A 26,867-nucleotide genomic window follows, 5' to 3' on the forward strand; every position below is an offset into this window, starting at 1 on the left:
TCCCTGAAGTAACAGGTCTTCATCCCTGCCCAGCCTCAACGCATTTCTCCTTTCCCATCAAAAGGTTCCTCAGGAGGCTTAGGGAGACACAGCAAATCCTGTAAGGTGGTGATCCATGGCTCTAAGCCATAAAATTTCCCCTCCTTTAGCTAGTTGGGACCATTTTTCTTTACCCTCTCCTCCCTTCTTCCCCTTTATTTTAGGGTGAGTGGAGAGGGTTAGCCGACGTGTTTGTGTGTTTGTGGGATTATTTTAATATTACAAATAAAATTTACATTTTAATAAGGGTTTGAGGATTTCTTGTCAGTCCGACTCTCACAACTACCCCATGTGAGTGATTCCCTGTAATCATTTTATTTTGGTACCACCAGGAATAAACCTTATTTGTGCCTTTTTGTCTTTTCCAGCAATTTTTCTACATATCTCAGCATTCAGAGTAGAATCCAACAGCACTACTTGACTATCTTTGCTATGAAGGAGCGCGCTCTTGCTCTTTGCATGAACCTAGTACTGCCATGTACTTTACTAAGCGGCTACTAAACGATAATCGCTCTAATGATGTTAACATTGTGTAGCAGCTTAGTAAAGTATGCAGCAGCGCTGGTTTACTTCAAAGAGTGAGCTCTCACTGTTTCATTGTGAGGAGAGCCATGGAGGGTTGTAGGATTCTAGTCTGCATGCTATGACCCAACAACCTGGAAGTTCAGACACGAACGTGCTAAAAATCAGGTTATTTAATATGCATTACGGACTTTTCTAACCACTTTTGCATCCTTAAATTAAAGGGGCAGCCTCAGACTAGTGATAGGTACTCTTTAAGAACTTGATCATTGTTAATTTTTTCGCTTTTGTTTTTTTCCTCCCTTCTTCCAAGAGCAATAACTTATTGTAATGCTCACCACTGATGAAGGCGACAAGCGGAGTGTACCCACTGGACCACAGGGGGAACCACGGCTTACCCTTTAGTGAGAGGGGCTTGCCTAAGCGTCTGCCATGAGGCAGAACGCCAGGTGCCACTCCCAGGGCAATAGCCAGGACTGTGGCAGCTGAGCGCTGCAGGAAGACACCAGTATAGGTAAGACAAACACAACAGAGAAGGACAAGAGGCACGGTCTGAATGGGGAACGGCTGAGTAGACAGAGGCTGGTAAGGAACTTCCGGCACTAGCCATCAGGCTCAGGTCACCGAGCAAGGGACATCAGGCACAACACATGGGACACAGGTGCAGCCTTGACAGGACATCTGGAGGAACTCTGGTCATCAGGGTCCAGGTTATCAGACACAGAACTGCTTTTGTCAGGGTCCAGGTCAAGAGGCATGGATCACCAGGCATAGGACGTCATGGGACATCGGGATTGCTGAAGTACACAGGGCGGCAGGTGCAGGCAGGTATGCAAAGAACAAAAGGTGGTATCAGGGAACAGACAGGACAGATCCAAGGAAACAGAAAGGACAGACACAGCAAAGCAGAACTCATAGTGTGACGCCCCTGGACTAGTCAGGTCGTCACAGGGTACTGCACGCTCTTTATCTCTCAGTGCAGGACTCAACCCCTCTTGGTTCTGGTTTACCAACCTGCAGCACTGCCTCCATCAGCATCCAAAATCCCAATCACACCTCGCACCACACCCTGTCAGGCACACCAGTGGGCTGCTAAGCTGGAATAGTGCCGCCCACCTAGGGGTCAGGCAGGGAGGTGGGAGGTGACAAATCAGTCGGTTCCAGGGGAGAAAAGTTTGAAGAAGCTGGGAGTTGGAGCTCCCAGGGGAGAAGTAGATTGGGTTACAGACAGTGGACCCAGAGTAGTCGGAGACCCGGTCACGGTATATTGGGACTGTGTGCCTGGCTTAATCTAGGAGGACAGCCAGCAGCAAGTACAATAGCCGGCCTGCGACTGAAAGCACGTTGGGGTACTGGACCCTAGGTCGGGGAGAGGCTTCATGCAACCCGGCAATTAACCTTTATGGACTGTCCTCACGAAGCTCAGAGATCGGGGGCACTAGTGCAACGAGGGGGATAGGGCTTTCCAACCAAAGCATCCCACTGAAATCCAAGCGTGAGCTCCTGAGAGCACAGCTCCTTCACATCAAAAAGTGGGGAGCGGGGCCCGGACAGCTTCAAGCTTACGGGCCACTTGGACACTACTAAAATCTGTGCACGGAGGCAGGCTCCAGACCATCAGGCAGTACTGCAGGGGATGGAACCCAGACAAGCTCCCCCAAGAGGGCAGCGGCACCCAGAGACTTGGTTTACTATGTTGTCAGCGTCTGCTTTCCTCCTGAGTGAGTACCTGATCACCCCTTGCCCCAGCTCCCCTGTGCTCCCCTGCAACCCATCCCACCGTCCAGAGTCCCGGAGCCTTCCCTACTCGTGGAGGGTAATGTCATCTGGCTGCCCCCGTTCCATCACCCCGGGTACTCCCAACGGCAGCGGCGGTACTCCCTATTACCGCACACCATGGGTGGTGTCACGAACTATCTAAATCCCCTGTAAATAACTCGCCATCACGTTTTAGAGTGACCCTGCGCCCCTGGGTCCGGAGACCCTCGAGCCACGAGCAGCGACACCCAGATCCGAGCGGTTCGACCACTGCTGGGGCGGTACAGTAGCATGTAGGACTGGGGCTGGAGGCTGTAGGACCAGAGTTGACAGGCAGAACCAAAACATAGCTTGGATCAAATCTTAATGCATAAGGGGGAGAGAGCCTTAAATACCTGGTGCATCCCAGGCTGGTAACACCTTAGCAAGGTGCGCATGCTTCCTCTTAAAGGGACAGAAGGCTGTGCATAGACCCCTTAGCCTGGCAATCAGGAAACCCCGCACAGCATGTACAGGGCCTGGGGCCAAAGCATGAGCTGGAGACTAACACACTTGTGGCTATCTGTGCGGGGGGGGGACTTATAACTACTCATGGGCTGCAACAAAGGGATTAAGAGGACCATGCAACATGTCGCTGGCCATGGGGGGAGGGAGGAGGGGGGCTAGCTAGGGACCACTAAACACGAGGATGGCCGTATGGGAGTGCAGTGGACCACGCGACACATGGGCGACCATGCAGGTAAGCAGAGGACTGCGCAGCATGACGATAGCCATGCAGGGAAGAGTGGAGTGCAGGGACAATGACACTATGGCGCCGTGGTATATTAGCACACTAGGGAAGCCAGCGCTACATTTATTTTATTTTTCTGTTCTTTCAACTAATTGCTCAAAATAACTCATTTCCAATCTTATACTGTCCACTTTTCGTACTTTTTTGCAAACTTGAGACGACGCTTCTTATAACGATATTGAAGTCAAGGCTTTTTCACCTTCTTTTCGGCCACCATTCCAGATGTGCATCACACGCTGCTTGCATGGATGTCTATTATGTTATTATTATGAAGCATAGGAGCCACCTCCACTGCCGTGTTTGATACGCAAGAACTAAGACATTGTGATTAACTGACTTGTTGACACCAATACAGTTAGGTCCAGAAATATTTGGACAGTGACACAATTTTCGCGAGTTGGGCTCTGCATGCCACCACATTGGATTTGAAATGAAACCTCTACAACAGAATTCAAGTGCAGATTGTAACGTTTAATTTGAAGGTTTGAACAAAAATATCTGATAGAAATTGTAGGAATTGTACACATTTCTTTACAAACACTCCACATTTTAGGAGGTCAAAAGTAATTGGACAAATAAATCAAACCCAAAAAAAATATTTTTATTTTCAATATTTTGTTGCGAATCCTTTGGAGGCAATCACTACCTTAAGTCTGGAACCCATGGACATCACCAAACGCTGGGTTTCCTCCTTCTTAATGCTTTGCCAGGCCTTTACAGCCGCAGCCTTCAGGTCTTGCTTGTTTGTGGGTCTTTCCGTGTTAAGTCTGGATTTGAACAAGTGAAATGCATGCTCAATTGGGTTAAGATCTGGTGATTGACTTGGCCATTGCAGAATGTTCCACTTTTTTGCACTCATGAACTCCTGGGTAGCTTTGGCTGTATGCTTGGGGTCATTGTCCATCTGTACTATGAAGCGCCGTCCGATCAACTTTGCGGCATTTGGCTGAATCTGGGCTGAAAGTATATCCCGGTACACTTCAGAATTCATCCGGCTACTCTTGTCTGCTGTTATGTCATCAATAAACACAAGTGATCCAGTGCCATTGAAAGCCATGCATGCCCATGCCATCACGTTGCCTCCACCATGTTTTACAGAGGATGTGGTGTGCCATGGATCATGTGCCGTTCCCTTTCTTCTCCAAACTTTTTTCTTCCCATCATTCTGGTACAGGTTGATCTTGGTCTCATCTGTCCATAGAATACTTTTCCAGAACTGAGCTGGCTTCATGAGGTGTTTTTCAGCAAATTTAACTCTGGCCTGTCTATTTTTGGAATTGATGAATGGTTTGCATCTAGATGTGAACCCTTTGTATTTATTTTCATGGAGTCTTCTCTTTACTGTTGACTTAGAGACAGATACACCTACTTCACTGAGAGTGTTCTGGACTTCAGTTGATGTTGTGAACGGGTTCTTCTTCACCAAAGAAAGTATGCGGCGATCATCCACCACTGTTGTCATCCGTGGATGCCCAGGCCTTTTTGAGTTCCCAAGCTCACCAATCAATTCCTTTTTTCTCAGAATGTACCCTACTGTGGATTTTGCTACTCCAAGCATGTCTGCTATCTCTCTGATGGATTTTTTCTTTTTTTTTCAGCCTCAGGATGTTCTGCTTCACCTCAATTGAGAGTTCCTTAGACCGCATGTTGTCTGGTCACAGCAACAGCTTCCAAATGCAAAACCACACACCTGTAATCAACCCCAGACCTTTTAACTACTTCATTGATTACAGGTTAACGAGGGAGACGCCTTCAGAGTTAATTGCAGCCCTTAGAGTCCCTTGTCCAATTACTTTTGGTCCCTTGAAAAAGAGGAGGCTATGCATTACAGAGCTATGATTCCTAAACCCTTTCTCCGATTTGGATGTGAAAACTCTCATATTGCAGCTGGGAGTGTGCACTTTCAGCCCATATTATATATATATAATTGTATTTCTGAACATGTTTTTGTAAACAGCTAAAATAACAAAACTTGTGTCACTGTCCAAATATTTCTGGACCTAACTGTATTTTTCCTTTGCTTTTTATTGTATGTACGGACTTCGTTTAGTATTTTTCCAACTGTCATGGCACACTCATGATGCAGTTTGTCAATTATCTTGGTTGAGAGACTGCTATCGATGAACTGGAGATGTTTCACTTTTCTTGGGAAATCTTTTTTCATGGCTGCTCCAGATTCAAACTAGTGACCTTTCGCTTAGAAATCAACCTAATAACACACTATCAGGGAATGTGATTTGTAGTATACAGGAGAAAAAAGATTTTTCTACCTCCAGAAAGCAAAGCAATAACAGATCAGTGACATGACAAGAATCTGCATAATTAATCATATGCTAAATGTATGTTAAATGTATTTATGAGATAGCCAAGATGATTGTCTATAAAATTAAGGTAATCTCACGGTCGAAGTTGTAGTGGATGCTGAGATATGGCGCCTGAAACTCAAAAGTTTAATACATTCTTAGGCCCCCTTCACACATCTGTGTCTCTGGTATGTGTTTGGTCCGTTTTCTTACGTACCGGAGACACGGGCACACGTAGACCCATTAAAATCAATGAGTCTGCGCACACGTGCGTGTTTTGCCATGGAACGTGTGTACGTGTGGAGCATACGCGTGTCCGTGTGTTCCACACGTAGACATGTCCACATTTTCTCCGGCATCGCAGGTGTCACATGGCCCGCATACGGACCACACGGATGTAGTGTGGATGCGGTCCCGTGTGACACGCGCCGGAGAAAACTCACGGTGTCAGAGAAAAAAATAACAAATCTTTACTCACCTTCTCCAGCCCTGCTGTCTCTGCCGCTGCTGTCACTTGCTGCCGACCGCCACTCATTATGCTCATTTAATATTCACTTCACTGTGGCCGGAAGCAGCAGCAGCGGGGAGTCTGCAGGGCTGGAGACCGAAGTTCAGCACCACGGACAGCGACGCCAGGGACAGGTGAGTTGAAAGGTCTCGTTCTCCGTGTGTTATCACGGATAACACACGGAGAACACATGTAGTGCCATAAACACGGCTCACGGAGGGGAAAACGCATCTTTGGCATGTCCATGAAACATGTGCGTGATTTTCACGGGCGTGTGACAGAGGCCTTAACCTTTTGCTCATCAGTGTGTGCATGTGTATATACTGTATATATATATATATATATATATATATATATATTTATTTAGTGATGGCACCCTTGAAATTGATCCAGAAAATGACATTTCTCCCAGAAAACAAATGTTTTGTTATACACATTTATTTCCTTTGTGTGTATTGGAACAACACAAAAGAAAATAAGAAAAAAATGCAAATTGGACATAATTTCCCACAAAACTCCAAAAAGGGGTCTGACAAAATTGTTGGCACCCTGAACTTAATAATTGTTTGTACACCTTTTGGAATAAATAACTGCAAGGTCTCTCATATTTGAAGGGTGCCTTCTCCCAACAGCTATTTTAGGAATTCTCCACAGGTATTCAATGGGATTTATATCCTGGCTACTTCTGAACTCTTCAGTGCTTTGATTCCATCCATTTCTAGATGCTTCTTGAAGTATGTTTGGGGTCATTGTCCTGCTGGAAGACCTATGACCTAGGATGCAAATTCAGCTTTCTGACACTGGCTCTACATTGCATCCCTAAATTTTTTGGTAATTTTGAGATTTCACGATTTCTTGCACTCAGTCAAGGCACGCAGTTCCTGAGGCAACAAAACAACCCCAACATATCTTTGAACCTCCACCATATTTGACTGTAGGTACTGAGTTTTTTTCTTTGTAGGCCTCATTCCATTTTCAGTAAACAGTAAAATGATATGCTTTACCAAAAAACTCTATCTTGGTCTCATCTGTCCACAAGACAATTTCCCAGACGGATTTTGGCTTACTCATGTACATTTTGGCAAACTGCAGTTTAGCTTTCTTTATGCCACTGTGTCAGCAGTGGGATCTGTTTGGTCTCTTGACATAGCAATTTATGAGCAATTTATAATAACCCTCAGGCCGCGAGCACGTCACCGCTCCGGCCCTCGTACCAGCTCCACGCCAGACCAAAGCTTGGAAGACACCCCGTCCGGCCCCGAGCAAGGCCGCGACCCTGATGACATCACGGCCTGGCAGCGGGTCCAGATCCGAGCAGCGCCGGCTGCTGGCACGGGGGCGGCACAGACACATCATACTTTTACAAACGCAGTGATACCAAATTTATATATTTAAAAAAAATAAATATTTGTGATTTCTACAAAATCTGTGGCCTAAATGTAAGAGTTGAGGGGGCAATAAGGCTTTCAAAACCAAGTCTAACAAAACATCCTCCAGTATAATGATAATAACACTTTATTTAAAACATTTCAACATATTAATGTCAACTAAGCAATAAGCCAGCTCTAACTGTGTAATGCACATTATTTATGATGAAATTTAGACCCTCGGCTTAAATTCTGAGCTAACAGCTGGAAGGGAACTGTATTTGCTTATGTCCAACTGTTTGAGCAATCCGGAGTATTCCAAGCTGCAGCAGTTCTCAGGGTTCTCTAAGGAAATTGTCAAGCTGCGAAACATGGACGTTTCTAATAAACTAAAGCCAAGGCCACACGTGATGCAATTTCTGTAGATTTTACCTGTGGATTTGTGCATTGCAGATTATACTGCCAGAGAAGTGGATGAGTTTTTACAAAACTCATCCACAGGCTGCATGCCATGTACATTTTCAGTGTACAGAGATAAAGGGTATGTTCACACTACGCCTTTTTCTGGCAGTCTAAAGGGTACTTTACACACAACGATATCTCTAACGATATATCGTTGGGGTCACGGTGTTTGTGACGCACATCCGGCGCCGTTAGCGATATCATTGTGTGTGACTAAAAGGAGTGACGATCAATGATCGCAAAAACGTCTAAAATCGTTGATCGTTGACACGTCGCTCCTTTTCATAATATCGTTGGTGGTGCATGCCGCTGGTTGTTCGCGGTTCCTGCGGCATCACACATCGCTATGTGTGACACCGCAGGAATGACGAGCATCTCCTTACCTGCGTCCACCGGCAATGAGGAAGGAAGGAGGTGGGCGGCATGTTCCGGCCGCTCATCTCCGCCCCTCCTCTACTATTGGGCGGCCGCTTAGTGTCGCCGCTGTGATGCCGAACGAACCGCCCCCTTAAAGGTGAGATTGTTCGGTGTCTCCAGCGACGTCGCTAAGCAGGTATGTACGTGTGATGCTGCCGTAGCGATATTGTTCGCTACTGCAGCGATCACCCCATGACGAAACAGCGACGTGGGCGGGTGCTATTGCGCACGACATCGCTAGCTATCGCTAGCGATGTCGCAGCGTGTAAAGCACCCTTAAGGCTATGTGCGCACTAGAAAGTGCCTTTTTCTTAAGAAAAATCCAGACCCTCTTAAAGAATCCCACATCCGCGGTAAAAAATGCACCAAAACTGCAACAAAATCCGCATGCGGTTTTACCGTGGTTTGCCGCAGATTTTCTTCAGGTTGGTTCCTGGGGATTTTTACTATTATCTATGACAAAAACCGCAGGTACCTGCGAAAAAGAAGTGATATGCTCATTAATTCCGCAGCGCAAAATCCACGGGCAAATCCGCGGGTATAAAAAAAATGCAGTGTGCGCACAGCATTTTTTAAAACCCATAGGATTTGCTGGGAAACGACTGCAGCAATGTTAGACACATTTTCTGCAGCAAATCCGCTGCAAATCCGCAGCAAAATCCACTGCAAAATTCGCGGTAAATCCACAGCGTTTGCACAGAGGCTAAAACGTCCATTTTTCAAGCACAAGACTATTTAGGAGTTTTGTAAACCTGAAGAGTGGTTTGCTAGCATATTGTTTTAGTAATTTCCTGAGCATTTTTTACTGACGTTTGCTAGCATTTTTCCGGAATGTTTTTTCATGATGTTTTTAAAATTCATAAAGAAATGGATTAAAAAAAAAAATCTTTTTTTTTAATGAGGAAACACTAAAAATGATACTCAAAAAACCACCTGAGTATTTCCTGAGTGTTCTTTTTCTTTTTTAGCCATTCTCTTTAAGCCAGAAGAATGTACTTGTCGTTTTTTGAAAGGATGAAGCGTTTAAAAAAGCTCAAGACTGGACATGTGAACAAGATGTTGTGTTTGTATAGAAATATATATATTCATGCTTTTGAGAGGCTTTTGTAGCAGCATTTTCTATTAAAAAAAAAATAGAAAAAAGATACAGTGTGAACATATCCTAAATCCTCTGCATAACTGCAAGTTAATCATCTCAGTAAGGGTTCGCTCATCGTTCCGATTCTCATCCAGAAAAGTGGGGCGAGTGAAATCCGTTTGGTATTTGATAGGTCATGCGAGTGCTATACGAGGGTGTGATATTTTTCTTGCCTAGCGTCCATGTGACATCCATATGCCATCTGTATGCAATATGTTTTTTTCTCAGCAGCTATTATTCTACAATTATTTACAGGACCATTAATTGTGTTCTATGTTACAGAATGGAAATGTATCAGTAATCGGATGGCATACGAATGGTCCGTGTGACGTCCGGTTTTTTTTTCGCACCCAGTGACTTGCCATGATGAGTGTCGGACGTTTTACGCGGCCATATGGGTTGGGCTGAATATAACATTAAGGGTACAGGAAGGTGGGCAGTATGCTGCTTAAAAAGTAACAATGATATATCTCTAAAAAGTACTAAAATAGCATGTGTGCTGGCTGTGAGGACACTCTCCCAATTGAAAATTCCAGTTGATCGCAGTCATACTGGATTTCTCAGACTTCAGCCATCTTGCTTACATTTGACCAAGCTTTATTCACTCATTACATTGACAAAGACAACAATCTGGCTGGCAACTATCTAGATTTTCCTAGATCAGGAAATCCTCTCTGAAGTTAATGCAGCTTACCCACACCTGGTGTCATTGGTCAGTAAATGCGGAAAATACTTCCAGCACCACAATTCTTGATAAAAGATTTCTTCTTTTATAGGAAAATTCCATAAAAACAACCACTATACAGTTTGTTCCACAAATATTTGTACAGTGACTGAATCTTGATGATTTGGCCTCTGCATGCCACTATTTTTTATTTAATATGAAACTGAGATGCAATTGGAGTCTTTCAGGTTTGATGAAAGAGGTTGAACAACAACATCCTGTGAAACTTTTAGGAATTGTAACCATTTTTCTATAAAGCCTCCTCATGTCAGGGGCTCAAAACTAATTGGACAAATTTAGTTTACCATAAATAAAATAATCATTTTTAATTCTTAGTAAAGAATCCTTTGCAGGCAATGACTGAGTGATGTCTGGAAGCCATGGACATCTGTAATGCTGCCACCAGGGGGAGCCAGAGCTCTGCAGCAGACGACACTACACAGAGCAATGAGAACCAGGAAGGAAATGCACAGTGTTCTCATGCACTGCCTAATCAGCACAGCTGAAAGGCAGAACTGCAGGGTTTGTGAGGAATAGTCAGACAGGCTGGGCCAAACACCGTACGGGCAGAAGCAGGACCGGAGGAGCAAGCAGAAGCGAAGTCAAAGTCAGGCTAAGGTCAGTACCGGAGGAAGCAACCGAGTGGGGAATAGGAGGGGGGACACAGGACAGAAGGGACGACCAGGGGACAGAACACAGACAAGGGCACAGGGGCACAGGAACAGACAGATCAGGATATCACTCACAGGACCAGCAATCACAGGCAAAGCAGAGCTAAGCTTATAGCCGGAGCTGGTTCACTGGAAGTGTCAGCTTTTAAGGCATCGAGGGGCCGGAAGTGAGGCCCGAGAGAAGGCTCCGCCCCCTAGCCATGTGGATAGGGAGGCGAATCATGACAGAACCCCCTCCTCAAGGGGGGGGGCCACCGGACCCGCAGGCTTCCCAGGATACTTACGGTGGAAAGCCGCAATTAACCAATCGGCCCGCACGGAGCAAGCCGGCACCCAGGACCGGTCCTCCGGACCATAACCCTTCCAATGAATCAGATACTGGAGGGAACTACGAACCCAACGAGAGTCGATAATACGCTGAATTTCGTTCTCCTCACCGTCCACCAGTATCGGATCCGGAGGGATCTGAGAATCCACCACTGAAGGGACAAATGGCTTAAGCAAGGAGGTATGAAATACATTGGGAATACGCAAGGTCTGGGGCAGTTGCAACCGAAAGGCCACCGGGTTGATCACTTCGATGATCTCATAGGGCCCTATAAACTTAGGACCCAACTTAGCAGACGGAACCCTGAGCCTGATATTCTGAGTGTCTGAGTGGACAGCCACACTTTGTCCCCCACCTGAAAGGGGGGTCCCAGAGAACGGCAATTGTCCGCTTGGCGTTTCTGGGACTGTTGCGCCATCACGATGCACCGCCGTACCTCCTTCCACACCGCCCCCAGATGCTGAACGATGGAGTCGGCCCCTGGACACCCCGAATCCACTCTAGAGAAGGTCCCGAAGTGAGGGTGAAACCCGTAATTACAGAAGAAGGGAGAAGTTCCCGTAGACTGATGGACTCTGCTATTGAATGCAAACTCCGCAAGGGGCAAAAACGTACACCAATCCTCCTGCTGAGCAGAAACCAAGCACCGCAGGATTTGCTCAAGGGTCTGATTCGTCCTTTCCGTCTGCCCATTAGACTCGGGATGATAGGCGGACGAGAAGGACAACTCAATTCCCAACCGCCTGCACAAGGCCCTCCAAAACCGAGAAATGAATTTTACCCCCCTGTCAGACACAATATTCAGGGGCAACCCATGTAACCGAACCACCTGGTCAATTAAGTGGTTGGCAAGGGTCGCAGCAGAAGGTAGACTGGAGAGGGGAACAAAATGTGCCTGTTTACTAAAACGATCCACCACCACCCAGATTACAGTCATACCATTTGAGACAGGGAGGTCCGTAATGAAATCCATGGACAAGTGGGTCCATGGTCTTTCAGGAACAGGTAATGGAACCAGTTCCCCGGCCGGCCGGTTACGACATACCTTAGCACGGGCACATGTAGCACAGTCAGACACAAATCGAGCAACATCTGAGTGAAGAGACGGACACCAAAACAGTCGAGCAACAGCCCTGCGAGTGGCTTTAACTCCAGGATGGCCACTAAGTACGGACTCATGGAACTCTTGAAGTACTCGTAACCGGAGGTGCAAAGGGACAAACAGTTTAGTGTCTGGAGCGGAAGATGGCGCTGAGGACTGGGCCTCCCTGACCTCAGCCTCTAACTCGGACGACAAGGCAGCGACCACCACCCCTCGTGGAAGAATGGAGGAAGGAGGCTCTGGAGGTGACACTGGGTCCAAACTACGGGACAGTGCATCTGCCCTCACGTTTTTAGACACCGGCCGAAAAGTAATACAAAAATGAAATCTAGAAAAGAAAAGAGCCCACCTCGCTTGTCGAGGTGTCAATCTCTTGGCGGACTCGATATACGCAAGGTTTTTATGATCAGTGATGACAGTAATACGGTAAACAGCACCCTCCAAAAAATGCCTCCATTCTTCGAATGCCAACTTTACCGCCAATAATTCACGGTTACCCACATGATAGTTCCTCTCAGCTGGAGTGAATTTCTTGGAGAAGAACGCACATGGTCGCAGATTAGTCAGAGTGGCAGGGCCCTGAGAGAGAACAGCTCCCACCCCCACCTCTGAGGCGTCCACCTCAACAACAAACGGCGCCTCGAGGTCAGGCTGTACCAGGACTGGGGCGGACATGAACCGGTCCTTTAACTCAAGAAAGGCCTGGACAGCCATTTGCGACCAGTTCTGCAGATCCGCCCCTTTCCGTGTAAGGTCAGTCAATGGCTTGGCAATTTGAGAAAACCCCTTAATGAACCTTCGATAATAATTACTGAAACCCAAAAAGCGTTGTAGCGCCTTGATATCCCTGGGTTGCACCCAATCCACGATAGCCTGCACCTTTCCTGGATCCATTTTAATCCCATGACGAGAAAGGAATAACCCAAGAAAGGCTATTTCCTGAACAGAGAAAACACATTTTTCAAGCTTGGCAAACAGATGGTTATCACGTAATCTCTGTAATACTGAGCGAACATGCATAATATGCGTATCTCTATCGGCAGAATAAATCAAAATGTCATCGAGATAGATGACCACAAAACGACCAAGAAAATCAGAGATGATATCGTTGATGAACTTTTGAAACACCGCAGGGGCATTTGTTAGACCAAAAGGCATCACCAAATTCTCGAATAACCCCTCTGACGTCAGAAAGGCCGTTTTCCACTCATCCCCTTCTCTAATACGGATAAGATTATAGGCCCCCCTGAGATCTAGTTTGGTAAACCACCGGGCTTCAGAGAGTTGGTTGTAGAGATCAGGGATGAGTGGAAGCGGATACGTGTTTTTCACAGTAATTTTGATTAATTCTCGGAAATCGAGACATGGCCTTAATCCTCCGTCCTTCTTCTTTACAAAAAAGAACCCAGCAGCCACAGGGGAAGAAGAAGGACGGATATGCCCTTTACGTATACTATCAGATATGTATGATTTCATAGCAGCCCTTTCTGGACCCGAGAGGTGATATAAACGGGCCTTGGGCAATTTGGTATTGGGAAGTAAATCAATGGCACAGTCATATGGGTGATGAGGCGGCAAAACCTCGGCCTCTGTTTCCGAGAATACGTCTCCGTAGTCCCTCAGGTATTCCGGAAGACCCTCAGGACTTACGGAGAACACAGGTACAGATTGTAAACACCTTTCATGACAAGCAGGACTCCATTTGACTATGGTACGACACTCCCAATCAATAACGGGATTATGTAACCTTAACCATGGATACCCCAACACTAATCCAGCAGGGAGATTGGGCATTACAAAACAAGAAATAGTTTCAGAATGCAGAGACCCGATCACCAGAGTCAATTTTTCTGTAGCAAACCGAATGAGGTTTTGAGGCAGCGGTGTTTTATCAATTGCCAGGAGTTGAATGGGTCCTTCTAACCTCACTGTCCCTAACTCTAATCTTTGGACCAACTCAGAGTCAATGAAGTTCATAGCGGACCCACAGTCAACAAAGGCAGTAGCAGACCAGACCGACTCCTTGACCCGGAGGTCGACATTCAGAAGTATCTTATTGGAGGAGAGGAAAGGTAAAAAAACCAAAAAGAAAAAATACTCCTAAAATCAATGTTTATTAAGGTAAAATATTAAAATTGCTCAAAGATACAGAGCATAATAACTCTCATATTTATAAGGTAGTAAATTGGTCACGTGAAGTGAGTGGGAAAACAAGAAATGTACAAACCAGCTGGTGAGGGAAGGGGCTCTGATTATCTCAACGTTAATAGGTAAGCCCTAGGTAACATGGCTCCAAATTTTTTTTTTTTTTTTCAAAGATGAAGAAGTGAATAGCCTATTATCCTTAGGGATATATCGGGGATAGTCTCTCCCTCCCTTATAGCTACCTACCAGCGGAGGTGCACCTTAAGGTATTGGGTACCCCCCGCTCCTCGTCGGCTTTCCCTAAGCTGTCCCTTTGACCCGCAAGTCGCAAAAAGACCCACCACCAAGAGTAAGAGTGCCAAGTAGTCAATAGGTCATTGTCAAAAATATGGTTACTTATAAAAATTGGCAACCATAATACGTCTTATCCTTAAATAAGGAAAAGAAAAGGGCAAAACAACCAACTATATAGTATATTTTTTGCCTCAAAAATGGGAATCCATACACAGTTTTTATCGTATGCTCTTAATGCAATAATAGCCAATTTTCACTGTACATGTATACATTCATGCGCAGTAAAATAGGATGATATTAAGATACCAATGTACCGATGATGCATAAATATAACAAATGTAATCCCAGCAGGGAACTTATCTGCTGAGGTCACTGGTGACAATCCAACATCCCGACGCGTTTCCCCCCTAAAATTCTTATTCTAGGGGTTCATCAGGGGAAGAAGAACCAAGGATTTCATCATATCCAATTACATCAATTTCATCAGTTTTTGTATCTAAACAAAGAAGAGACATGTTTCCCAGAAATTAGGGCATACAATAACATCCAAAGAATAAACATACCATAGCCATTGCTTATCTTCTGAGAGGTTATCTATATAGCCAGGTTCGAGTTCAGTACTTTTGGAGTATTTACTCTATTAAGTTCATTTCTAGTGCGGTCATATAGTCAACATGCATTCTCCATTTGATCACTTTTCTAACATTTTTTGGCGAGGTGGTCATTATATTGGCTTTTGTTACTATTATTACTATTTTTTCTTTCTTTAAGCCCCATTTTTAAATACTAATTCCTATGGTGGTACGAGACATATTTTTGATTGATGTTGTTATCATTCTCTATAATTGATGGCAACGGTTTTGCAGTTCTTGTTCACAGTGGCTGGTTTTTTTGTACTAGCCATGTGGAGTCGCTGCGCATGTGAGCGGGTTTGACTGGTGGCTCGCTTTTTGCTATTTCCGGTTCTGCCCACTATAGTACAGATAGCGATATTTACCGCGTCAATATTGGGTCCGTTTTGCGCAGGAACGGAAGTGACGTCTGGTAACTCCGATGTCACTTCCGGTCTGGCCGATGCTGTCTCGCGCAGGAGCGGAAGTGGCGTCTGATGACCCTGATGCCGCTTCCTGTTTGGCTGTTGCTTTGCCGCGCAGGAGCGGAGGTGACGACTTACACCGCTTATGTTACTTCCGGTTGGCGCGCGGTCCACCTATCACAGGTCTAGATGGCGGGATTGACCGCGAGGATTTTTGGCATCAGTTTGCTCATATCCCTGCGCGTGGGAGCGGAAGTGACGATTTACTATTCTGTTGTCACTTCCGGCTCTGCCATGTGGTTTTTGGTACGACGTATAGTTTGCATAGCGGCCATTTCTGGTTTACTGCCACGAGGACAGGAAGTACCTTTGTGGTAGTAGCTGGCTCTCATATATAAATAGACACTATAGAGATGGCTGCACTGCTTTTGCGTCTCAGTACACCATGGTCACTGTACCTAGAATATGAACTGGGAACATCTGCCAGACGACTTGCCCTTCATTTTTGGCCATTGAGGTCGGTCTGCTTACATTCAGAAAGCCAAATTCACCAAGGTATTTAAAATGATAATCCTTTATACATTATCCTATGGAGAATGTATGTTTATTCTTTGGATGTTATTGTATGCCCTAATTTCTGGAAAACATGTCTCTTCTTTGTTTAGATACAAAAACTGATGAAATTGATGTAATTGGATATGATGAAATCCTTGGTTCTTCTTCCCCTGATGAACCCCTAGGATAAGAATTTTAGGGGGGAAACGCGTCGGGATGTTGGATTGTCACCAGTGACCTCAGCAGATAAGTTCCCTGCTGGGATTACATTTGTTATATTTATGCATCATCGGTACATTGGTATCTTAATATCATCCTATTTTACTGCGCATGAATGTATACATGTACAGTGAAAATTGGCTATTATTGCATTAAGAGCATACGATAAAAACTGTGTATGGATTCCCATTTTTGAGGCAAAAAATATACTATATAGTTGGTTGTTTTGCCCTTTTCTTTTCCTTATTTAAGGATAAGACGTATTATGGTTGCCAATTTTTATAAGTAACCATATTTTTGACAATGACCTATTGACTACTTGGCACTCTTACTCTTGGTGGTGGGTCTTTTTGCGACTTGCGGGTCAAAGGGACAGCTTAGGGAAAGCCGACGAGGAGCGGGGGGTACCCAATTCCTTAAGGTGCACCTCCGCTGGTAGGTAGCTATAAGGGAGGGAGAGACTATCCCCGATATATCCCTAAGGATAATAGGCTATTCACTTCTTCATCTTTGAAAAAAATAAATAAATTTGGAGCCATGTTACCTAGGGCTTACCTATTAACGTTGAGATAATCAGAGCCCCTTCCCTCACCAGCTGGTTTGTACATTTCTTGTTTTCCCACTCACTTCACGTGACCAATTTACTACCTTATAAATATGAGAGTTATTATGCTCTGTATCTTTGAGCAATTTTAATATTTTACCTTAATAAACATTGATTTTAGGATTTTTTTTTCTTTTTGGTTTTTCTGCACGTACACTCCTAGTCTTATTTTGTTTGGTTGTTAAGGAGAGGAAAGGTACCTGATAGTCTGGGCAACCTCCTCGACCATTACCCAGACTTAGAAGTTTCCCGACGACTGTTTAGCGGAGGGGCAAGCCGGGCAGTCTTTCCTCCAGTGTCCATGGTGTCCACAATAGAAGTACAGCTTGAAATCCCGGCGTCTTCTCCTCTCCTTCTCATCTGGACTGATGGCTCCAACTTCCATCTGTTCCATAGCCGGCAAAGAAGGTGCCCTAGGTAGAGGGGGCAGAATCTCACGCATGGTTCCCCTTCTTTCCCGTAATCTGCGGTCCATACGAACTGCCTCCGTCATCGCATCATCCAAGGTGCTGGGAGGAGGGTGCAGAGCCAAAGCGTCTTTCAGGGAGTCTGAAAGACCTCTCCGGAATTGGCACCTGAGTGCAGAATCATTCCATCGTACCTCAGTGGACCACTGCCGAAACTCAGAACAATATAGCTCAGCAGTGTGGTTTCCCTGAGTGAGACACATGATCCTGTCCTCAGCCACCCGTACACAGTCTGGTTCGTCATATATCACCCCGAGGGAGTCAAAGAAGAGGTCAACCGAACGCCGTTCCGGGGCCGAAGGGGGTAGGGAAAACGCCCAGGTCAGGGGACCCCCTCTAAGTAACGACATGATGATCCCCACCCGCTGGGTCTCATTCCCCGAGGACCGAGGCCGGAGAGTGAAAAGAAGCCTGCAACTCTCCCTAAATGTCCATAATAGGTTTTTCTCCCCCGAGAATTTATCGGGGAGCATCACCGTGGGTTCGGGGGAGGTCAGTTGGACATCAGTGGGACTATGCTGTCCTACGGTTTGTGAGGTAACTGCCACTGAGGTGGCCCTTGCAGAAGCAGAAACCTCACTCTGCAGAATGTTGTGTGAAGCTACCAGGGTGCGATGCTCTGCAGCCAAATCCTGCACCAGCTGCGTAAGGTTGGCTACTTGCTTGCATAAAGTACTGAGTGGATCCATAACAGTTTGTTATCCTGCAAAGTTGGATCCCACTACCAAGAATTAAATGGCTTTTTTTTTTTCCTATGGGAGATAAAGCCTATTGGGGCCGGCTATACTGTAATGCTGCCACCAGGGGGAGCCAGAGCTCTGCAGCAGACGACACTACACAGAGCAATGAGAACCAGGAAGGAAATGCACAGTGTTCTCATGCACTGCCTAATCAGCACAGCTGAGAGGCAGAACTGCAGGGTTTGTGAGGAATAGTCAGACAGGCTGGGTCAAACACCGTACGGGCAAAAGCAGGACCGGAGGAGCAAGCAGAAGCGAAGTCAAAGTCAGGCTAAGGTCAGTACCGGAGGAAGCAGCCGAGTGGGGAATAGGAGGGGGGACACAGGACAGGAGGGACGACCAGGGGACAGAACACAGACAAGGGCACGGGGGCACAGGAACAGACAGATCAGGATATCACTCACAGGACCAGCAATCACAGGCAAAGCAGAGCTAAGCTTATAGCCGGAGCTGGGTCACTGGAAGTGTCAGCTTTTAAGGCATCCAGGGGCCGGAAGTGAGGCCCGAGAGAAGGCTCCGCCCCCTAGCCATGTGGATAGGGAGGCGAATCATGACAACATCACTAAACATTGGGTTTCCTCCTTTGTGATGCTTTGCCAGGTCTTTACTGCAGCTGACTTCAGTTGATGCTTGTCTGTGGGTCTTTCTGCCTTCAGTTTTGTCTTAAGCATGTGAAATACATGCTCAATGGGCTTGTGATTGACTTGGCCATTGCAGAATATTCCACTTCTTTGCCTTCTTTGCTTAAAAAAATCCTGGATTGCTTATGCAGTATGTTTTGGTCATTATCCATCTGTAATGTGAAGCACCGTCCAATGAACCTTGCTGCATTTGGTGGAATCTGAGCAGAAAATATACTCCTGTACACTTCAGAATTAATCTGTCTGCTTCTGTCTTTAGTCACATCAATAAACACTAGTGACCCAGGGCCATTATAAGCCATACATAGCCATGCCATCACATTGCTTCCACCATGTTTTACAGAGGATGTGGTGTGCTTTGGATAATAATAATAATATTTATTCATTTATATAGCGCTATTAATTCCAAAGCGCTTTACATACATTGGCATCATGGATCATGAGCTGTTCCAAGCCTTCTCCATACTTTCTTCTTCCCATCATTCTGATACAGGTTAACTTAGTTTCACGGTCCATACAATGCTTTTCTATAACTGGGCTGGCTTTAGATGTTTTTTGACAAAGTCTAATCTGACCTTTCTATTTTTAGGGCTGATTAATGGTTTGCACCTTGGGGTGAACCCTTTGTATTTGCTCTCATCATGTCTTCTCTTTATGGTAGACTTAGATACTAAACACCTACTACCCGGAGAGTGTTCTTCTCTTGGGTGGATGTTGTGATTGAGTTTCCTTCACTAATCAAAGGATTCTGTGATCATCCACCACTATTATCTTCTTGGACATCTAGGCCTCTTTGAGTTTCCAATCTCTCCAGTGTGCTTATTTTTTCCCCAGAATATACTAAACTCTTGATTTGGCAATCCCTAACATTGCTGCTATCTCTCTGATGTTTTTTTCTTTTTTTTTACCCAGCCCAATGATGTTCTGTTTCTCCTCCATTGAGAGATCCTTTGACCGCATGTTATGGGTTCACAAGAACAGCTTCTAAATACAAATGTCACACCTAGAAACAGCTCCAGACCTTTTAACTGCTTAATTGATGATGGATTAATGAGGGAATAGTTAATGCAACCCATTAAAGAGCTTTTGAGATAAATGTTCAATTACTTTTGGTCCCTTGAAAAAGAGGCAGCTAAATGTTGAAGAGCTCTAACCCCTTACACCAATTAGGATGTGAATCCCCTCAAATTAGAGCTAAGAATATGCACTTAAAAATGCATATTGACTACATAACTGTATATTGTGTATGTTTTGGTAAACAGGTAAAATGCCAAAATTTGTGTCACTGTCCAAGTATTTCTGGACCTAACGGTAAAAACGCACATAACAATTGCACAGTGAATGGAAAACAAGCTGTAGTCAACGCGTTTTGAATAGTATTCTTTAATCACGACTTAAGGATCATTATTAAAGATGCGTTGACTAGATGATATTTACAAGAAATCCTCTCCACTATCCTACACAGTGACTAAACTGTAACAGATAAGTTCCCACTTCTATCTCACCTATAACAAAGTGCTGTATGGTTATCATGTGTTATGTCTTTTTATTGTAATGGTTTCCAGATAGTGGAATAGTACAAAATGAAATTAGTTTGAAAATGATATTATGTAATAAGAAGTTGAAAACATGTACACATTAAAGTGACAAAGGTAGAGAATGATGCACGAAAATGTTTTTATAGAGTTCTAACTCCCCTTTGGATGTTTTAAAGTTGGAAATGGGAAAATACTAGCCAGTGTAATTGAAGACTTGCACCTTGGAGGTATGGTCATTTGTTTTCAAGTAGGAATAGACAGTATCTTGGCAGAGAATACATTTCTTAGTAGCAACCTAAGCCAATAAGTGAATGCCAAAAGTATTCAACTGTTTGTCTTTCTAAGCAACTGATGACTATAGATACTTGGTGTACTATGATGCAAAACAAAGGTGAATCATTTTTTTTCCTACTTACATATTTATCGCTTTACTCTAGTGGAGGGATTTTCACTCCAATGGCCCCATAACATGGATTGTGTTGCCCTTAGTTTCCCCATTAAAGGAAATATTCTCTATTTTGATATTGTGGTTTATTCTTAGGATGAGTCATCAATGTTAGATCAATGAGGTCCGGCATCACTGTAAACAGGGGCACAGGGGGCGCTGTAGTCATGGTCAGTATGTCGTGTAACCCCCTGGCCCTACTACAGGCAGATTGAGGGCCCAGTAGATGTCTGGGGTTCATCTACTTACTTGCCACCTGGGGACTCTTTGGCTCCTTCTGTCTTATAGTTCAGGGTCAATCAAAAGGATGACAACAATCAAATTCTTTTTTCTTTAACACAACTTTACTGTACTTTTGTGGCAGGGTTCTCATACAAGATACAGTCACTTTAAATTATTTCCTCTATCAATTCCTATATATGTCCCTTTAGTAGTTACTTTCAAGCTGTTCCTTTTTTCCTGTGCACACTAGCACTATACTGCACTTCTTCTGACTGTCTCGAATACTGTCTCTTCTCTTGGCTACGTTCTGTTACGAGCTGACTAGTCTAACCCCGTCCAACACCTGAGGTCCTAGCTTGGCTCTTTTCCTTGTGCCTGGTGCGTCCTATGAAACCCCTATGCCGCCCAGCAGGCCGCCAACAACAGACCTGCTCTTAGGGGGACCGATTGAACCCTGGCACCATGCACACCCTGCCCTTCAGGCAGCCATCTTCGCCTTAAACATTTCCTTCATCCCAGGGACCTAGTTCCCAAGCTCCTCCCAGGGGCTAAACCTTTCCTTAACCGCTGTTGTTCTTGCTGTGTAAATTCCACCGAGCTACCCGGATATACTGCACCCCACCAGCACGATTACGGTATCTACCTGCACTTATATAACTCTGCTACATCTGTTCTATCTAAAACATCCTTATTCTTTACACAATGCAGTATTCAAATATAAAAGATACAAAAGACATTACAGATTTAAGGCTTGAAACACACATTTAGCATTACATATGACAATGTACCCATTCGGCCACTAGATGGCACCGGCCGCACCTACAGTAATGTCCTTATAAAATACCAGCCTAAAATATAATAAAAAATCTTGGTTGGGGTCTTAAGAGGGGGCTTCTTCACACACCGACCACCCCCTTAAATCACCACTGATCATTTGTGATCAGCTCCAATGGTGGCCAGATGTAGACTATGTATGGAAAGTGATCTGTAGTTCTCAGGAACGGTCACTAAGCTGTGTGTGGAGCTGTGCTGATCCGCTCTACACACCGTTTACCGCCAGCAGTAATAACTGCTGATTGTTGGGGTGACTGGTGGAAGACCAGACTTCCACTGATTTGATATTAATGATCTATCCTATTTTTTTTACTCATTATGTTTTACATTTTGTGTGCAGCCTGATGTCATGCCTTATGCTGTCTACAGATTCCAAATGTGTATATACTTTATGTCTACCTTTGATGCTATTGCTTGTGCCATCCACTAATTGTCTTCAGTGTTCATTACTGTTACTCCAAAGTATATCCTAAGGATAGGCCATCTAATCTTTTCCTTCTGTTTTGTGTTGGAATATCCTAAGGATAGGCCATCAGTATCGCAGTAGTGGACAAACCCTCTAAAATGTACTTGTTATATTGATAATACTGAAGGTAAATGTGTTGGCTAGATAGTTTGGGATTACTAACAGCTCCAGTTCCTCCAGTTCTTGTCTGAACTAGATTTTATGCATATTATTAAATATTCTTTTAGAATTTTAATCCTTATAGGATCATGTAGGCTGAGGAAGGGCGCGGCTCTAGCAGTAGTCGTAATCTTAAATGTATTTTTACATGAGCTTTATAAAAAGCAATTGCTCATGGAAACCAACTGCCTACTTTTATCTATTTTCACAGCATTGCAACTGTTCTCAGATGCCAAGACAAAAATGAGTTTGTGTCAAATAGACAGTTTGCTTCAGTTGTCCATTTTACTTGCACTGTGGGGTGAAGTGTTTCATAATATTCCTTTTGCTGCTTATTACTCTTGTGCAGGGGTGGGCAATTCATTTTCCCAAGGGACCAAATGAGAGACCGTGACTGTTCTGGTGGGCCAAAGCAAGAGGCCCACCTTTATTTTTCAAATTGTACCTTGACAAAATAAGGGACACTCACCATAAATATAAAGTATTATTTTTATTGAAGTCCATTAAAACATTATTACCTATAACACCGTCTTCTGGCCGCACCCTGCAGAGTCCAAACTGCCTGTATGTTAGGATGGACCCCAATAAAGAAATATATGTTTTATTTACCTCTTCAAAATACACAACATTGTTTGTTCTCACCACTTGTTGGACTTCAACCTTCCTCTCTTTCTTTGTTTCTCTCTTTCTTTCTTGCTTTCTCTTTCTTTCTCTCTCTCTTTCTTGCTTTCTCTCTTGCTTTCTTGCTCTCTCTGATTCTTGCTCTTTCTTTTACGCTTTCTTTCTCTCATTCTTGCTTTCTATTTCTTTCTCTCATTCTCGCTTTCTATTTCTTTCTCTCTTTCTTGCCTTCTCTCTTTCTTTCTCTCTTGCTCTTTCTCTTTCTTTCTTGCTTTTTCTTGATATTTACCTCTTTCCTTCTCTTTCTTTCTTACTTTCTCTCTTTCTTGTTTTCTCTTTTTCTTTCTTGCTTCTTATTTTTCTTGCTTGCTTTTTATTTTTTTGCTTTCTTTCTTTCTTACTTTCTTCTCTTTCTTTCTCTTTCTCTAATTCTTGCTCTTTCTTTCTCTTTCGTTCTTGCTCTTTTTCTTTCTCTTTTTCTCTCTCTTTCTTTCTTTCTCTCTCTTTTTCTTTCTTTTCCTCCCTCTTTTTCTTTCTTTCTCTTTTTTTCTTTCTCTCTTTCTGTCTTCCATTCTTGCTCTTTTTTTTCTTGCTTTCTTGCTCTTTCTCTCATTCTTGCGTTTTCTTTCTTTCTCTCTTGCTCTATCCTTCTTTCCTGCTCTTTGTGTCTTTCTTTGTTTCTATCTTTGTTTCTTTCTCATTATATTTTACATTTCTGTGAATAGTCTAATGCTTTGTTTTGTATTTTCCACAGATTCCAAGCATATGTATATTTTACATGTGCTTTTCAAGCTACCTCTTGTGGCATCCACTACTTGGCTTCAGTGTTCATTGCTGTTACTCCGAAGTATATTTGCCGACCCCCAGGAAATGTGAGCCTGCTGCTGCTTCATAATGAAACTCTATCTCAGATTAATCAAGTTTGGGATTTATGGACATCACCAAAAGATCACCTTGTTGTACAACAAGAAAATGGGGAAATTTGGGAACTAAATCGCTGCAACCGGTTTAAGCGTGAGGGTATATTTACTCCAACATATACATATCATGGAAATAAAACTTTATATTCTTGTTCTGATGGATATCAGTATGATCACAGAAATTTGGAAAGCAGCATAGTAACGGACTGGGATCTGGTATGTGACCATGAATGGCTTGCTAAATTGGCTCAACCAACTTTCATGATTGGAGTACTTATCGGTGCAGTAGTTTTCGGTGATATCGCAGACAGGTAATTTATTTATGAAAGAAATGTAATTGACACACAGTGATAATGCAAATGCAAAAGTGTTAATGTCGTTTTAATTTTGATTTAATTAATCAATAGTACACAAGAAAATAAACAACTCTGTAATATTTTTTTATCAGACAAATTTGCTTCTTTCTCTGTCAAAATTGAACAGTCATTATCAAAATTTTCAATTCTGAGGTAAAATCTGAATTCAGTGAAGACTTTCCCATTAGTGAGATAGGAGATGTTACTGATGAGATTCTATATAAGGGGGCGGAGTTCTGGCTCTAGCTCCACGCCCTGCCTTCAGCTCCTCCCTCTGATTCTATTTCTTCCTTCTGCCTCTAGCTCCTCTCTTTGTCTCTAGCTCCTCCCTTTGTCTCTAGCACCACCCTCTAGCTCCTGCCTCTTCTATCTACATATTATCTTATCAGTAACAGCTGCCATCTCCTATCTCAGTAATGGGAAAGTCTTCACTGAATACAGATTTTACCTTAGATTTCAGAATTTTGATAATGACCGATCAATTCCAGTAGAGAAAAAGCAGATTTGTCTGATAAGATAAAGTACAAAGTTGTTTATTTTCATGTGTACTATTGATTTATGAAATGAAGATTAAAATGATGGTTAAACTATAAATTATTCATGTAAAGTAAATATTAAAACAAAAAAAACATAGCTCTCTGAAGCAACAGGCAGTTGACATTGTAAAACATTGGTGAGAATAAGGTCTATTGTGCAATGTGTAAAGTATACCCTACTTTAGGAGTGGACAATTAATTTTTTCGAGGGGCCACGTAAGAGACTGTGACTAGTGTGCCCCACATAGCCTCTTAAATACAACATACAACATAAGCCCTCACATAGATTTCTGAATACATTATGAGCCCCACATAGCTCTCTATATGCAGTGTGAGCCCCTACATAGCCTCCTATGCAGTATGAGCACCCACATAGTCTCTTACATATATTATGAGCCGACATAGCCTCGTAAATACATTGAGCCCCACATAGCCTATTATATACATTACTAGAAGGTGGCCCGATTCTAAGGCATCGGGTATTCTAGAATTTATTATGTAGTTAATGTATGATTTTTGTTATATATATATATATATATATATATATAGATGTTGTTGTGTGTAGTTGCCAAGTGTTTGTGTAGGGCGCTGTAAATGTTCTGGGTGTTGTCTGGGTGTGGGGTGTGTGAGAGCGGTGTTGTTTGTGTGTTGCATTGTGTGTGTTGCGTTGTTTGTGGATCTCTGTGTGTCTGCAGCATTGTGTGTGTGGTGCTGTGTGTGTGTTGCGCGGTTTGTGTAGGTGTGTGCGTGTGTTTTGGGGGAGGTATGTTTTATGCAGTGTGTGTGTGTGTTGGAGGAGTAGTCCTGGGGGGAGAGGAGGATAATAGGAGGAGTAGTCCAGGAGGTGAGGAATATAATAGGAGGAGTAGTCCTGGGGAGAGAGGAGGATAATAGGAGGAGTAGTCCTGGGGGGAGAGGAGTATAATAGGAGAAGTAGTCCTGGGGAGAGAGGAGGATAATAGGAGTAGTCCTGGGGGGAAAGCAGTATAATAGGAGGAGTAGTCCTGGGGGGAGAGGAGGATAATAGGAGGAGTAGTCCTGGGGGGGAGGAGTATAATAGGAGGAGGTGTACCATGGTTACCAGCATATGCCGGCTCCGTCACACGTGTGCCGGGAGCCGGGGTAAGCTACTAACCATGGTAAACATCAGGTAACTATTTAAAGCAACAGTGCTGGTTCATTTTTTGTTTGTTGGTCTCCTGCTGTGCAGCACGCATCGGCGGGTTTGACAGCGGGAGACCAATGATCTGAATGGGCAGGGAGCTGGCATACGCTGGTAACCATGGTACACAATCGGGTAATTAAGCAAAGTGGTTTCCATGGTTACCCGATGTGTACTATGGTTACCAGCGTACGCCGGCTCCGGCACGATCCCAGCAATGCAAGGGTATGTCTCGGCTGGGTTGCCGGTGTGGGCTCGTGGGGGTGCAGCAGTCACCTGGGAGTCGGGGCTCCGTGTGGATTCGGGAAATGCGTGCGGGGGGCGGGGCCAGGCCGAGTGTCCAATGCGTGAGGGGGGCAGGGCCAGGCCGAGCCGAGCGGCCAATGCGACGGTTGTCACTGTAATGACGTCATTTTGGACCAAGACAGACAGACAGAATAAGGCAATTATATATATAGATGGGCCCTACTTAGTATCCTATATACATTTAGAGCACTCACACAGCCTTCTACATATAAACAAACATCCCACACACGAAAAAAAAACCAAAAACAAAACAACATCTTTCTCCCCTGGTGGTCTACTCCGACCTCCGGTGTGTAGCACCCAGGGATATGGGGTATTCAGTTCCGGGTTTTGTAGCTTTTTAGCATGACACTAACAACCTCGCAACCTCACTATCTGCAGGTGGGATCCACTCCACTGCGGGCAGCTCGTCAGCTGGGCCCCCTACAGCCACCGGGCACAGTACCTGAGGACAGTTGTCAGCACTGGTGGC

At 44.3% G+C, this 26,867-nt stretch overlaps 1 protein-coding gene across 1 annotated transcript in view; it reads left to right on the forward strand.

The window, feature by feature from the left end:
* The window catches only part of SLC22A16 (solute carrier family 22 member 16), an 84,338-nt gene that overhangs the window by 15,318 nt on the left and 42,153 nt on the right, over nt 1-26,867 (forward strand). The window contains exon 2 of the mRNA XM_075340050.1: nt 23,870-24,346. Coding sequence (XP_075196165.1) covers nt 23,870-24,346 — 477 coding nt within the window. The remainder of the gene's footprint in view (nt 1-23,869; nt 24,347-26,867) is intronic.

Source organism: Anomaloglossus baeobatrachus, chromosome 3 (genome assembly GCF_048569485.1).
Source record: "Anomaloglossus baeobatrachus isolate aAnoBae1 chromosome 3, aAnoBae1.hap1, whole genome shotgun sequence".
Lineage (NCBI taxonomy): Eukaryota > Metazoa > Chordata > Amphibia > Anura > Aromobatidae > Anomaloglossus > Anomaloglossus baeobatrachus.